The following is a 15,998-nucleotide window of genomic DNA, read 5'->3' on the forward strand; positions in this document are numbered from 1 at the left end:
ATTGTTTTGTGGCAATATATATACAACTCTGTGAATATAATAAAAGCCAACTGTGGATTTTTAATGAGTTAACTGTAGGGTATGTGAATTATATCTCAATAAAGCTATTAAAAATACAAGAAGCAAAATCAAATATTGAAAGGAAATAATAAAAAATAGCATTCAAGTTTGTTCATGTAGACTGAAATTGATACAGTGATTTTCTGAAATCCTTCTCGGATGCAAACATACTAACTGTAACATTTTGATATCTGTATAATTTACTGAAGACAATATTAAAGTATACTCTTTCAGAAATGGGAAGAACAGGTTTGAATCTGCCTAAACACCCCAGGAATGCCTACTTTCTTACCTCCAGAATAAAATTTTTAAATAAGAAATGATTGTCAAAGTCCTTTTACTGGAGATAGAATTTTGTTTAATACTCCTGGGCATACCAGGGCTTTGGCTTCTTGAATCTTCACTACCTTTGATTTATATTTATTTTTTCACATTGCATTTTAAGGGTATACTTTTAAAAGGAAAACAAGTATGAATATCGGTCAATTATAAATTACTGACAGAGTATTAAATCTGTACATAAAAGCAATACAAATATAAAACTAGTGGTTTTAAATATACAAAAGCAGGTCATTCTTTTACAGTTCTCATGAAATTCAATCAATTCAACTTGATTCAATTCAGTTCAGCTCACTAACTGGCCATCTATAGATTCCTGGGCATTTGCTAGGCTCTAGGAATATGAAGACTAAGAACAGGGGTCCCCAACCTCCAGGATCTAATGCCTGATGATCTGAGGTTGAGCTGATGTAATCATAACAGGAAAAAAGTACACAGTAAATATAATGTGCTTGAATCATCCTGAAACCATCCCCCGCTCAAGTCTGTGGAAAGATTTTGTCTTCCATGAAACCGGTCCCTGGTGCCAGAAAGGCTGGACACCACTGGACTAGAACTTAGTAAAATATAATCTCCATTCTCAAGGAATTCAAGTTTAAGCTGTTCATTTGTTTGCTACTAAAAGAGTGTTAGTACTTGACACTTAGGCAACACACAACTTGTTTCGTGCTTTATGAAGGTACAGATTCAATCACTGGCCTGTCCTTGTTGTGTTAAGTCACTTCCGTCATGTCTGATTCTTTGCGACCCTATGGACTGTAGCCCACCAGGCTCCTCTGTCCATGGGATTCTCTAGGCAAGAATACTGGAGTGGGTTGCCATGCCCTCCTCCAGGGGACCTTCCAGAGCCAGGATTTAATCAATGGCCGGTCCTTAGACATGCTAACACCCTTGATTCCACCTTCCCCCTCCAATTTCAGAATGCTTCAACTTGGAATTTTTACATAAACATATTCTAAAGTCTTGCTTTTCAAAGTGTGGTCTGTGGCCCAGCAGCATGAGTATCGCCTGGAGCTTGTTAGAAATGCAGACTCTAGGGCCCACCCCTGATAGACTGAATTAGAATCTGAAGTTTAAAAAAGAAATCCACATGTTGATTCACACACGCACTAAGTCAGAGAAGCCTCGCACTGAAGCAGTCAAGGGTCTTTACTCTGTCCTTCGGGGTGCCATTTCTCCAGGTCAGAGAATCGACATGATTAAAAATTTCTTGATGTAAAAGAGCCACATCACAATTACAAACGCAAGTAAAACACAGTTGTGAAATGTGACAATCAGCCTCTGCATTAATACATTTCCAGTGGAATCAGCTGCTCTCAAATACAGAGACTGATTTTCACTTGATTAAAAAATTCTAGCCTTGGATGAGCAAAGTCCTCTTTTGTTCCTCTTATTCCTCAAAAATCCATAATGGTTCTGTGTAGCAGTTTTATATACATCAGAAGGACTGAAAATTATTCTTTCAATAACCCCTCATCTTAGGAAAACATGAATTTGTAAAGAAAATGGCCTCATTTCTTTGAGATATTCTAGTGCTTCAACACACCCTACCATTCTAAAAGAATCAGATTCAACTTGACTTTAATGAAGCAGATCGTATAAGCTGCTTTATTTTATGAGTACAGATCCCAATGGAACTTAAGAGAAAATTGATACTGAGAGGAAAGAAACAATCCAGAGAAAAGTCTTTTCCTCCCCTCCAAAAAAACCAGGTCTCTTTTCATGGTAAAAGAGAAAGGAAAAAACAGAAGAATGAAGGAAAAAGAGGAAGAAAGAAATTCAACCCCAACTATCTACTTGAATTACAGCTCTGAAAAATACATACCAAATTCTCATTATTTCCAGATTTAGTTCACTCTTCAAATTTCTAAGTGTGGCTTCTTTAGGGGAGTAAATGTCAAGATTCTAAAAGTACCGGGGCATGTTTCTACATCCAGTTCAGCCAGGCAAACCTGGTGGGTCTGATCCCAGTAAGAGACCTTTGAATTCACTATGGTTTCCTAATAATCTAGGGAGAAGCATGCATGCATGCGGTTTAGTAACTGACTGGGGGGCCTCCCCGGGTGCCTCTGGGACTTTGAGAGCAACACTTAGAAGATTTCTGTGACGAACTTTGATGGAAACTTTCCTCCTCTGACCTTTACCGGTACTTTTTAGTCTGTGAGGTCACGTAACTGGCATGTTTTTGTTACTTGTGATAAGCAGCATTTTCTACACTCCAGGTTTTTAAACCATCCTGAACTTTAAAAGAAACAAGAAGCAGGAATAAAATTCTTATTCAAGGTCTCCTGAGACAGCAAGGCCTGTCACAATCATTTTTTTTTTTTTCTAAATTAGAAGCGAAAATGACACTGGATATGTTAAGATTCAAGATACTTGGTTAAAAGGCCTAAAGTAATTCTATGGAGCTTATGAATTATTAATGACAATATGAAAAGCCAGTTTTTGAACAAAGAGTTGAATTATAACCCAAGTGCATTTAATGATGAAAATACATAAGAAACCAATAAAATGTTTCATGAAAACAAAATAGTGTTGTTTGATGGATGAAAACCTCTGAATGGATATATTAAATTATGGATTAAAGCTGGGGAAAGAAAGACTGTTGGAAGTTGAAGGGTGTATTTTTTTTTTTTTTTTCACATCCTATGAGCTGCCAAGATAGATTCCACTAGGCATTAGTCTAAATCACCACAGTAAGGCTAATTGCCTTAGGCAAAAGAGTTGCAAATAGGATAAAAAAATGAAGATAAAATTTAGGTATTGTGGCCTGTGACAAATACTTTCTCTTACCCCAAAGGTTGAGAGATCAGTTGAAGTATATACTTGGTGGGTATAATGCCAGAATGTTAGGCATAACTGGATCATGGCTGTTCAGGGAGATAACTTGTTTTGGGGGGAAGTAAACTCCATGACATGAGGAACCCTAGTGGGGTGGAAGTTTGGACTTAGATGGGATTACCATAATGGAACTCCATGGGAAATAAGTCCCACATACATGCTTCCGGAACAGTAATGGCCAATGTCATTTGTAAAGCAGCCTCCAGCCTGTATGTGACTCCAAAATTAAGTGGTTGTCATGAGAATGGAGAGGGAAGCAACCCGTGTAGAAGTATTCTATCTTAACATCATCACTCCTTTTAATAAGCTTGGCTTTGGCCATTCCAGAACCATGGATATTGGGTAAGGACTCGGTCTACCCTGTCTTTTTTTGAGTCTCTCTGAAAAATAGTGCAACCCAAGCAAACTGAACTGCAAAACACAGCTTTCACATGATGATGGGTAGCTTTCCAAGGACCAGAAATAGACATGCTCAGCGCTTTTACAGTGGATGCCAAATGAAGAAAGTTGAGTTCTTCTTCGTCCTTCACTAATCTCTCCTCTAGCTTTCACCCGAGATACCACTGACACATTTTGTGACAGAGAGGCATCTTGTGGGATTGAACTGGATGTCTAAACTACAAGCAAATTTTACACACCTGCTTCCATGTCTGGGATCCTGACAACCCAGAGCCGACAATTTAATTTTTATTCCTGCTTTAACAACTGCAGCCAAGCATTTAGCAAATGTTTGGAATTTCTCTTTAGCAAGGAAGAGGTCAAGATGGTACATCTGTGTGATAGGAACGGATACAAAGTAGGAAACAGGAGGAGGAGAACTGAGATTGCATATGCCGGAGCCCAGGAGGAGGCTGAAAAATCTTTTGTTGTCTAATACAGCTCCCATCCATAGGGGCAATCATTTCCTTTAGAGGAGCTGCACTGGATTCATTTTCCCACAGGTCAAACCTCTCTAACTACCCTGAGTCAAATCACAAGAGAGGAGAGAGAACAAATCAAGCAACTCCCAATAAATACAGGTCAGGTGGTACATGCCATGAAGAAAACAAGTCAGAGGAACAGGGAGTGCTAGGGGGAAAGGGTGCTGCTATTTTATACAGGGCAGCTGGGTGCCACCTGAATGAATAGAAGGAATCAGTCTTGGAAAGCTCTGAAACAAAGAGTGCTCTAGACAAAACATGAGAAAGGCCCCAGGCAAGAAAAAGCTGAGTGTGTGCGGGTAACAGAAAGGCCTGAAGCTTGGGGACCAAGAGGAATGTTGCAGGAGATGACGCGGAGTGGCAGGTGAGTGCCAGTTCACATAGGGTCTTGGTGAACAGCTTGAATTTTATTCTAATGAAGAGTTTTTAAATAGGGGTTACAGGTCTGATTTATCTTTTTTAGTACTTTGGTTTCTTGGAAAGAGAATGAACTATTGATTGGAAGGTCTTAGTGAAGCTGAACATCTTTCCTAAGGCCAGGTAAGAGATGAAGAGGCCTTGTCTAGGAGAATGAGAATGCAGGGGGTAAGAAATACCAAGGTTTGGGATATTTCGGACGGAGAGATAATATGATTATGTTCACGCATTTACATGTGGGGGATGAGAGAACTGAGTTTTTGGCCTGGGCAACTGAGTGGAATGTGGTATCATTTTCTGAGCTGTAAACAATGGGTAAGAAAAAGTTATGTGTGCAGAGGATGATGATAACAGGGACAAACGTTCAAGACGCCTGTAGACATCTGGTTAGAGATGTCCAGGGGGCAGTGGATATGCATATATGAAGCCCAGGAAGATGATGAAGGCTGGTAGTAAAAATAAGATAAGATACCATAAGGACCATAAGATAGTATTGAGGCAAAGGACCAAGAGAAAAAACACCCAAGGATCATGTCTTAGGCAACTTTGAACACTCAGAGGTATAGCTGAGATGGAAAAGCCAGCACTGGAGTCTGAGAAACAGCAGCCTCTGCTGTGGTGGAACCAGGTGGATGCAATTCTCTAACAAAGGCCTGTGGCACCTCCCTTGGAAGGAATGTTTAAGGCCATCCACTTCGGTCACCCAACTCATTTCAGTTTTTAAATACCCTTTCTTCTATGAAGGGATAAAAACATTCATACATCAATTTACATGATAACTACACTGGCCTAACCCATTTAACATGATCTCTTTATAATTTTCCTAATAAGAGTTCAGGCCTAATGGGGACTGCAATATTAAAATTTGGCAGGTTTTCACGGATAAATCTTAATACTATTATGTAGTGGGGGAAAAGTCAAACTAATTAAGGAAAATCTGAACTCTGAATAAGTTGCTTTTTAATTAAATGTATGTGTGAGGATAAAAGTTTTGATGATAATTTAGCTGATGATTTAGAAGTGATAAAAATAAACATGGCATGCAAAATATATAACCTAATTTCAATCTTATTCTGTACAAATGGCTAACGAAACACATGACAGAAATCTCTACCAAGAAAATTAGCTAGAGTAGGGGGATTCTGTAACAGTAAGATTTATCCTTCAACCTTCAAAGTGATCGCAAACTCTTATTGGGAGTAACTGGAGACTGCAAAACTGTACTGAAAGGATGACAAATATTTTTTATTACAGGGCAGGTGCTCAGGGACAAAGCATTAATAGAATCTTACTGTTGAGGATTTTGTTTCCCTGACTGCCTTTTGAAGGTGGGTAGGTGTAGAACTGGACTGAGAGAGGCTACATTATCAGTTCTGCAATCTTAAAACCAGTTGTTTTAAGAATTTGAGATATACAGAGTGGTGAATATAATTCCAGATCAGAGATTCCTAGCATTAAGACTTGTACTCTCCCTAACTCTATTCTCTTAGCAAATCACAATCACTTAAACATTTTAGCAATCAATCAAAAATATTTGCTGCCTGTATGGTTTTTCTTCTGGTTGTAATACAACCTAATTTTTAAAGAATAATTAGCTATGGTCTCTTTCACACTTAATGCTGGAGATATTTAATGACAACAGATACAAAATCTATTATTTTAGAAACTACAATCTATTTTACTCTATAATATGCCGTTAAACTCCCAAATCAATTAAATTTCCTTTGCCCAATACTTGCAATTCATATTAATTTTTTAGAATGACATAATAAAAACCTGACTATAAAATTAACTTTGTTCACTTCCCAACTGATGCCAAAATAAGATACTGTTAACTCGACAAACTAAAATTTACTTAGAACTTTCTACATAGAGGAATTTTAACAGTCTTCTGCTTAAATGACCCTCTGGATTAACTAACCCTCAGTTCATTCTATAAAGCAGAGGTCAGCCAACTGGCCTATGAGCAAAATCCAGCCCATGACCTGACATAATAGATGAAGGATGATTGCAACACAACCACGTCCATGTGCTTACTTACTATCTGTGGCTACTTCCGCACTAGACTTGAGTAGGGACAAAGACCGTAAGGCTCACAAAGTCTAAAATATTTGCTATCTGACCCCTTACAGAGAGTTTGTGAACTCCTGCTCTAAAGCACAGTGACAAATGCCAAGGCACTGTGAACACGTAGAGAACAGCTAATAGGCTCTCTCTAATGTGCTATGCTTAGTCACTCAGTCGTGTCCGACTCTTCGTGACCCCATAGATTGTAGACCCCAGGCTCCTCTGTCCATGGGGATTGTCCAGGCAAGAATACTGGAATGGGTTGCCATGCCCTCCTCCAGGGGGATCTTCCCAACCCAGCGATCGAACACAGGTCTCTGGCATTGCAGGTAGATTCTTTACCATCTGAGCCACCAGGGAATATTTTTGCTCAATTAGTCTAGGCTTTCAAGAGCTGACGGTACAGTATTTGTATCATTTATATTTATTATAATTAAATATTGAACGGATAACATAGTTGAGAAAAGAGTTGTTGAAAGATAAGAGTAAACAAAACTGTTACCAAATTAGTTATCAATTGCCAACTATGCAAGATCGTGAAAACATTGTAAATATTCACAATATTTTTTCTTGCATGATAAAAAGCTCAAAAGTAGAAATCACAGATAATACACAATGGGGGTTGGTGTACAAAGGAAGACTATTTAAAACTCTGTACAAAAAGATAAATCATAATTTAAAAACTGGCAAGTTCAAGTACACTGGTGTACTTTAGATTAAAATATTTCAGGCTGGTTTTTATGATGTTTTCTAACTCTCTGCTTTTTCTGTTTCTAAATGTAAAACATGCCAAATTTACAGATAAGTGTCAAACATATACAGTAAGCTCTCCATATCTGTGGGTGTCACATCCATGGATATGAAGGGCTGACTAACTGTAAGGGATTTGAGAACCTTTGGATTTTGATATCCATGAGGGGGTCCTGGAACCAATTTCCCACAGAAACAAAGGGCAACTGCATTCTTTCAAATAAATAAAGCATTAGAGATATTTCATAATTCCTCTGCCTCCCTCCTCCCTCAGTGCAAACCGTTCCCATCTCCCTAAAGATAACACAGTATCTGGAGTAGCCAAACTTAACATTGACAGGTAAAGGTGAAGTTTAACTAAAACAGATAAAATTTGAATTATTAAATTAACATAAAAACATTAGATCATCTCCATGTCTATAGGAAAGACTTGAAATTTATTATCAAAGTGCTGAATTATTAAAGTTTTTAGACCTGTAGTAATTAACAAAAGAGGATTCCATTAAATAAGGTGACAAAGATATATAAGTTAATAGTCTGAAGTATCTGAAAATATTTTCTTAAATTGTCATTATTAACTTATACTCTTCCAAGGAGCAAGCTAAGATCATGGCATCTGGTCCCATCACTTCATGGCAAATAGATGGGGAAACAATGGAAACAGTGAGAGACTTAATTTTTTTTGGCTCCAAATCACTGCAGATGGTAACTGAAACCATGAAATTAAAAGACATTTGCTCCTTGGAAGAAAAGCTATGACCAACTTAGACAGCATATTAAAAAGCAGAGACATTACTTTGCCAACAAAGGTCCGTCTAGTCATGGCTATGGTGTTTCCAGTTGTCTTGTATAGATGTGAGTGTTGAACTATAAAGAAAGCTGAGCACCAAAGAATTGATGCTTTTGAACTGTGGTGTTGGAGAAGACTCTTGAGAGTCCCTTGGACTGCAAGGAGATTCAACCAGTCCATCCTAAAGGAAATCAGTCCTGAGTATTCATTGGAAGGACTGATGCTGAAGCTGAAACTCCAATACTTTGGCCACCTGATGCGAAGAACTGATTCATTGGAAAAGACCCTGATGCTGGGAAAAATTGAAGGTGGGAGAAGGGGACGACAGAGGATGAGATAGTTGGATGGCATCACTGACTCAATGGACATAAGTTTGAGCAAGCTCTGGGAGTTGGTGATGGACAGGGAGGCCTGGCGTGCTTCAGTCCATGGGGTTGCAAAGAGTTAGTTAGATACAACTGAGTGACTGTAGTGAAATGAAGACACGAGCATCTTAATTTCATGGCTGCAGTCACTGCCCACAGTGATTTTTGGAGCTTGGTCCTCAGAAGAAAAGCTATGACAAACCTACAGAGCATATTAAAAAGCAGAGACATCACTTTGCTGACAGAAGTCCATCTAGTCAAAGCTATGGTTTTTCCAGGAGTCTTATACAGATGTGAGAGTTGGACTGTAAAGAAAGCTGAGCACCGAAGAATTGATGGTTTCAAACTGTGGCACTAGAGGAGACTCTTGAGAGTCCCTTGGACAGCAAGGAGATCAAACCAGTCAATCTTAAAGGAAATCAACCCGAATTTTCACTGGAAGGACTGAGGCTGAAGCTGAAGCTCCAATACTTTGGCTGCCTGATGTACTTACTCATTGGAAAGGACCCTGATTCTGGGAAAGATCGAGGGCAGGAGAAGGGGACGACAGAGGATGAGACCATTGTATGGCATCACTGACTCAGTGGACATGAATTTGAGCAAACTCTGGGAGACAGTGAAGGACAGGGAAGCCTGGTGTGCTTCCCTGCCCATGGGGTGGCAAAGAGTCGGATATGACTGAGTAACTGAACAACAATTCGTACTCTTAAGAAAGCATTTCATTGACCAAGAGTAAATTATTGCTCAGATGTTGCTGAGTAAGAAATTAGTAGATTCCCCTGGAGAAGGAAATGGCGACCCACTCCAGTATTCTTGCCTGGAAAATTCTATGGACTGAGGAACCTGACAGGCTACAGACCATGGGGTCGCAAAGAGTCGGCCACGACTGAGCACATCAGCAATTTAATAAAATCCAAATTCAAGAGGTTTAAGAATATCCAGAGTCTGTTGCAAGGAGAAAAAACTAAACTCTATGATGGAGGAATCAGAGATATACCACTGTAAGCTACTGATCAGTTTCAATATTACTATTGGTGCATTAAACTTATGTTGTTATACACCTACTTAAAATGCAGCAATACCACCCATGATGTATTCCGCTGCAAAGTGCTTAACTTGAATCCATAAAGTCTATGGATGTGTGTTTGCTTTGTAGGAAATAGAGGGGATAGAGAAATGGGCTAAATAACATCACAACAACTTATCACACAAATTGAGAGGCTGGGACTTTCTCTGAAATGACTGTCTCCTCAACAACTGTCTCTTTAACAAGGGACTTGGCTGGATAAAAACAGACTGAAGGGACACATCACACAGATGCAATGTGTGATCCTAAATTGGATCTGGTCTTAACATACCAGCTGAGAAACATTTTGGGGGGTCACAGATGAGAATCTAGTCTGGTTATCAGATGAAATGGAAATTTTCTGAAATAGAAGGATGGAGATCAATGACTAGACAAAGTGAGTTATAAAGCTGTATGTAAAATGTGATTTCGTACTCTCTGTACGATCTAAAAATGTATGCATGGACACAGAAAAAGTCTACATTTTAATAGTGACCATTTTAGGCAGTAACTATGTGATCATTTTATTTTTGCTTCTAGTATTTTCTAGATTTCTATAATAATGTACTGCTTCTATCATAATACAAAGACTAGCTTTAAAATATAAATTCTATGGAAAATTTATATGACTTTTTAAATATCAATTCATAATCATCTATCATAGAAAATTTATGAGACAGATACAGACTTGAGCAGAAGCCTTGGGAGACTGGAGATTTGTGTAAAAAAGGTCTCAACTTGAATTCTTTGACTATGTATAATGCTTTGATCTAATCAAGATATTTAGTATCTTCTGTGTCCTTTGACATACAAAATGTTTTAAAGCACATGAAAAATATTGTCTTAACTTTTTCTCACTAGAGGTTATAACGACCCTTCTAATAATTATTAGATAGCTCAGTATAAAAGGCGTTTTGCTAAATAGACTCATAAAGCATAAAAGATTCCAGTTGCCTTTGCATTATAATCAGTTTCTCTTTCACCATGAAAGGTCAAGCTTAATGATTTTTAGGATTACCACTATATATGCAAATTGGATTCCTGGAAAACAAGCAGCCATTTCAGAAAGTACAGAGTCACACTCTGATTGCCTTAAAAGTGAGTCAACGAATAGGAATTAGAATTTTCAGTAAGAGTACTCAGTTTCTTTTGAATATGACAATATATTAATACTAATTTCACATCATTTCTTTTAAAATTCATATTTAAGTTGTATCATTTGAGAACTGTTCACATTTTATTTATTTTCTTTTAACTGTTCACATTTTAAGGCTGATCTTAAAAAAAAATTCAGCTATTTGAAAACAGTTGGCATATTTAACTATTATTTATTTAAAACAGAATTATTTCAACCTAGAGGTTAAAGTCTGAGTTTGAAACCCAACATAGCTGTGTAACGTTGGGGAAGTTACACGGTGTAGCTAAGCCTCAGTCAGTTCTCTAAATCTATAAAATGGAGAAAATAGTATTTACCTCACAAAGTTATAATGACTAGATGAGATTATGCTTAGAAACCTAGGTGCCTGTCACATAGTAAGAGGTCAATAAATATCTACAAACATGATGGTGACTCATATAAACTTGACATGTTCTTCTTGTCCTATATATCCTAGTAGCATCGATGCTACTGAACACCTCCATGTGGGTGCCCCGTTGGTATCTCAACCTTACTATCAATAGACGTAGCAGAAGTACTGCTCCTCTCCAGGGTCCCCATGTCAGCAAAGGGTATTATCATTAACCTAGTTATTCAAGACCTGAGCTAGGAGTCATTTTTATCCTTTTTAAAAAACAAACAAACAAACAAACCCCCCACCACTCTAATTTTCTCTTAGTTCTGTTTTCAATACATTTTTAATCCAAACACTTCTCACAGGTTTATCACTATCATGCCAGTCCAAGCCAGCATCATCTCTAGCCTGGAAAAGCAAAGACTCTAGATATAGCTTGCATTTTTCACATTTGTCCTCCTCACCCACCTTAGCCTATTTTCTACCCAGAAGTCAGAGTGAGTCTTTCAAATGTAAACTAGGTGATGTCACCTCCTTGCTTAAAATCCTTCAATGGCTTCAAACCCTTGTTTAAAACCCTTCAATGGCTTCACCTCAAACTAAGAACAAAATCTAGCCTCTTTTTCTTGCCCCAAGACCCCTAAATGAGTGGGCTTCTGCCTCCCTTCACTCCCAACACCTTTTCCTCACTCGCTCCACTCCAGCCATCCTGGCCTCTTTTGCTATTCCTCAAGCACCTTGAACTTGCCAAACACACCTCCAACTCTATACCTGTAGACTTGCCAGTCCTTCTGTATGAGTGATTTCTTCCCTGTTGGCAATAAAGCTTGCAGCTCACTTTTCTGCTCAAACATCAGGCTTTTCTGACCACATCGTCAAAAAAAGCAGCCCCACGGCTCTAGTTTATTTTTCTTCACGGCACTGTTACTACTACAATGTACTACAATAAGCATTAATTTATATACATATTAAATATGTCCATATTACACACATATCACATACAGATAATGTACATTGTTTATGGCTTGTCTCCCCAGCTAGTACAAAACACCACGGAGGTGAGGACTCTGTTTATGGCTGGATCCCCATTATCAAGAACAGTGCTTGGCACCTTGTAGGTATTAAAGAAGTACTTTTCAAGATCAGGGACTTCCCTGGTGGTTGAGATGGTACAGAATCTGCCTGCAATGCAGGAGACCTGGGTTTTATCTCTGGGTGGGGAAGACCCGCTGGAGAAGGGAATGGCACCCCACTCCAGTATTCTTGCCTGGAGAATCCCATGGACAGAGGAGCCTGGTGGACTACAGTCCATGGGGTCGCAAAGAGTCAGACACGGCTGAGGGACTGACACTTTCACACTTCCTTTCAAGATTAACTTATCCTCATATTAAATTGGCTTGGGTTTAGCCAAATACTCCAATCACTAAAATAAGCCCTAAACAAAACAAGCAAGCAGGTGCTCAGGGCTGGTGCACTGGGAAGACCCAGAGGGATGGGATGGAGAGGGAGGCGGGAGGGGGGATCGGGATGGGGAACACATGTAAATCCATGGCTGATTCATGTCAATGTATGGCAAAAACCACTACAATACTGTAAAGTAATTAGCCTCCAACGAATAAAAATGGAAAAAAAAAAAAAGAGCAAAATAGGCAAAAAAAAACAAACAAAAAAAACAAGCAAGCAGAGTTGTTACACAGAGTTAGTTCTATATCCCATCTATTTTGCAGAATACTTACAGATCTAAGTTTGAAAATAGGGCTCAGAATCTTTTTTTTAATTTTTATTCAGGAAAACTAACAGCAATCTAGCAGAAAAAAAAAATCCTTTTATTTCATCAGAGTGCTAGAAGAAAAAAAACAATTTTTTTTAAAGCTTCTGTATTTAAAATAATTAAGTGCAACTAAGACCTGATGCAGTCAAGTAAGTAAATGTTTAATAACTAATAGCTAAATATGTAGACTTAACTCACTACAAAAATAGTTGCCTTAACCTACTACTATATGTCTAAACTATGATACACCATGAGCCACAGAAAATAATTTTATATTATCATCACTGAATTCAATCACTGCAAAGCAGAATATGAGTAAAATTCCAGCAGATAACTCTGTACTTACATCACTCTTTATCTTTTATTTTCAGATACTGGTGTTTTTGGACACAGGATTTTTGTCTATTTCATCTTTGCATCTTCTATAGTGTTAGCACAATGATTGGGCTACTCATTGGACAATTTCTGATTGAAAGGATGAATGATGCTGAGGGCCAGAGTTGGTAGTAAACATTACACAAACATAATAATAGTTAAATACTTGAAAAGTGAAAGTGTTGGTCACTCAGTTGTGTTTGCCTCTTTGTGACCCACTGTAGCCCTCTAGGTTCCTCTGTCCATGGAATTCTCCAGGCAAGAATCCTGGAGTGCGCAGCCATTCCTACTTGCAGATTTCCAAATGAGCCCAGTTAGTGTTTTTATATCATATCCTGTTAGATAATAAAAGTGGTTTCTGTGTATCCTATTTTGCTTCACAGTATCTATCACAATTGTCATAAAGCAATCATTTGCATGGTCATTTGCTTCACACCTGGCTTTTCCACTTTAAATTCCAAGGGGTGAGAAGTGTACATTTAGGGACTTTCCTGGTGATCCAGAGGCTAAGACTCTGAGCTTGCAATGCAGGGGGCCTGGGTTTGACCCCAGGTCTGGGAACTAGATTTCACATGCTTCAACTGAGAATTCTGCAGGCTGCAACTAAAAGACCCAGTGCAGCCAAATAAAGTAAAAAAAAAAAAAGGAACTGTATATTTATAGCTTTTCAGAGCCTTAGCATCTCATAATAGTAGGGGCTCAATAAATATATTTTAAACCAATGAATGAAGTTAGGGCTGTGCTATTGCATCATTTGAAAATGCCTGGAGTGCCTTCCCAACTAGTTTTCTGGATACTGACAGCTTTACAGAACTTCCTAGCTTATTTTTCAGTGGTTTTAGGTTGCACAGTGTTTCACATGTATCTTAAATTTTTTTTTCCATCTTAAAATTTGTAGTATCTTAGTGCATACAAGGAGATCAAACCAGTCAATCCCAAAGGAAATCAACCCTGAATATTCATTGGAAGGCATGATGCTAAAGCTCCAATACTTTGGAAACCTGATGTGAAGAGCCAACTCACTGGAAAAGACTCTGATGCTGGGAAAGACTGAAGGCAGGTGGAGAAGGAGATGAAAGAAGATGAGATGGCTGGATAGCATCATCACTGACTCAATGGACATGAGTTCGAACAAACTCTGGGAGATGGTAAAGGACAGGGAAACCCAGTGTGCTGCAATAGATGGGGTCGCAAAGGGTTGGACACGACTTGGCGACTGAACAACAACAACAAATCCTATGTAGTGTAATTTGCAGCATTCCCCCGCCCTGAGAATTACATAAAACAACATTGTTTTAATAAATGAAGGTATTTTAGAATCAAGGAAATAGGGTTATTGCTAACTCCACCTTGATGTGAAAAACATAAAAACTTCAAGTACTTACATCAATTAAATCTGAAAGATCATGAATATAATACTTGAAAACTGAGGCATTGGTTGCTTCAAGGGTTAGGAGATATTCATTCCGTGCCTTAATCGACTTAAGCTTGTTTTCCGAATATTTTGCTTGTCTCTGGAAATGAAGAGGATCCAGGAATTGGGATAAACAATAGTCATTTTGAAATCAGACAGGGAAACATACATGAATTTCTATTCATCTAAACGATTTATTCTACATATATAAATGACCTTCCAAGTCCTTTGAGAAAAGTACAATTTGAATCTGATTTAAATAAATGAAAATTGCCCAGCGACGGGGAATAGCAACAATGTATTTGGGCGTCAGGCCCATTTGCAATGAAATCTGTTCTGTTAATATTCAAAATTCTCTACATTGTGTACTAGATACTTGGCATTTACCACTAAACAATGTCCAGCTGTTATTACATGATTTTTATGTTTCTTAAACATTTTTCATCCCCGTGGGAGGAAATGCATGTCATTTCACAGTAATTTACAACGTGTGTCTATCAGCTGTTATATCACTCTTTCTAGGTTTGTCACCTCCAGGGAGGGCAGAAGGGCTCTACAGTCTAGTTTTACTTACTTTTTCCTTCATTTTTTCAATTTTTTTCACCGAGCTTCGCCGCTGATGTCTCTCTTCCAGTCTAATATGGAAGACTGGATCACCAGCCCTGCCAATTTGCTTCTCTTCTTGTTTCTCAGCCTCTTTCAGTTTGCTCTCTGCGCTGATGCTCTCCGCGTGATACATATGGTATGTTTTCATCACCTATGAAAATGTGACCCAAATTGTTAAAAGATGTTAGTCTGTAACTTAGGGAATGGAAACCATTATATGACGTGTATGTTAAAGATATCACCTTCCAACTGGCAGAGGGAGAGCCAGATTGTTAGTAAAATAGATAACAGATATACTATTCTTTTTACATAAAGCAAACAGAAATATGCAAATTCACCTGCCAGGAAGAGGCATTTAGGAACAGACTGTGATGAAAAAATGATTGACAGAGTCTTGTGTGTACTTTCAGTGTACTTAAAAAGTTCCCTGAAGCTTGAAAGTGTTTCTCTAAAATCTCCTCTGAATTATTAATTTGCAGAATAAACCATCACACACGGATAAATTTTAGCTAAACTTTGGAATTACAAAAAACTCCAAATAAGTATCAGTTCAGTTCAGCCTCTCAGTCATGTCTGACTCTGCGACCCCATGAACTGCAGCACGCCAGGCCTCCCTGTCCATCACCAACTCCCGGAGTTTACCCAAACTCATGTCCATGGAGTCAGTGATGCCATCTAGCCATCTCGTCCTCTGTCATCCCCTTCT

The 15,998-nt window shown here is 38.4% G+C and overlaps 1 protein-coding gene across 3 annotated transcripts in view; it reads right to left on the bottom strand.

The window, feature by feature from the left end:
- Positions 1–15,998, bottom strand: part of SRGAP1 (SLIT-ROBO Rho GTPase activating protein 1) — a 298,404-nt gene that overhangs the window by 78,931 nt on the left and 203,475 nt on the right. For all 3 annotated transcript variants that reach the window (XR_009690798.1, XM_061130901.1, XM_061130896.1), the window contains exons 5-6: positions 15,261–15,443; positions 14,658–14,786 (exon numbers count right to left, since the gene is read on the bottom strand). Coding sequence is in view for 2 of the 3 variants with exons in the window: in XM_061130901.1 (XP_060986884.1) it covers positions 14,658–14,786; positions 15,261–15,443 (312 nt within the window). In the remaining variant the exon portion in view is untranslated. The remainder of the gene's footprint in view (positions 1–14,657; positions 14,787–15,260; positions 15,444–15,998) is intronic.

This window comes from Dama dama, chromosome 3, assembly GCF_033118175.1.
Source record: "Dama dama isolate Ldn47 chromosome 3, ASM3311817v1, whole genome shotgun sequence".
NCBI lineage: Eukaryota > Metazoa > Chordata > Mammalia > Artiodactyla > Cervidae > Dama > Dama dama.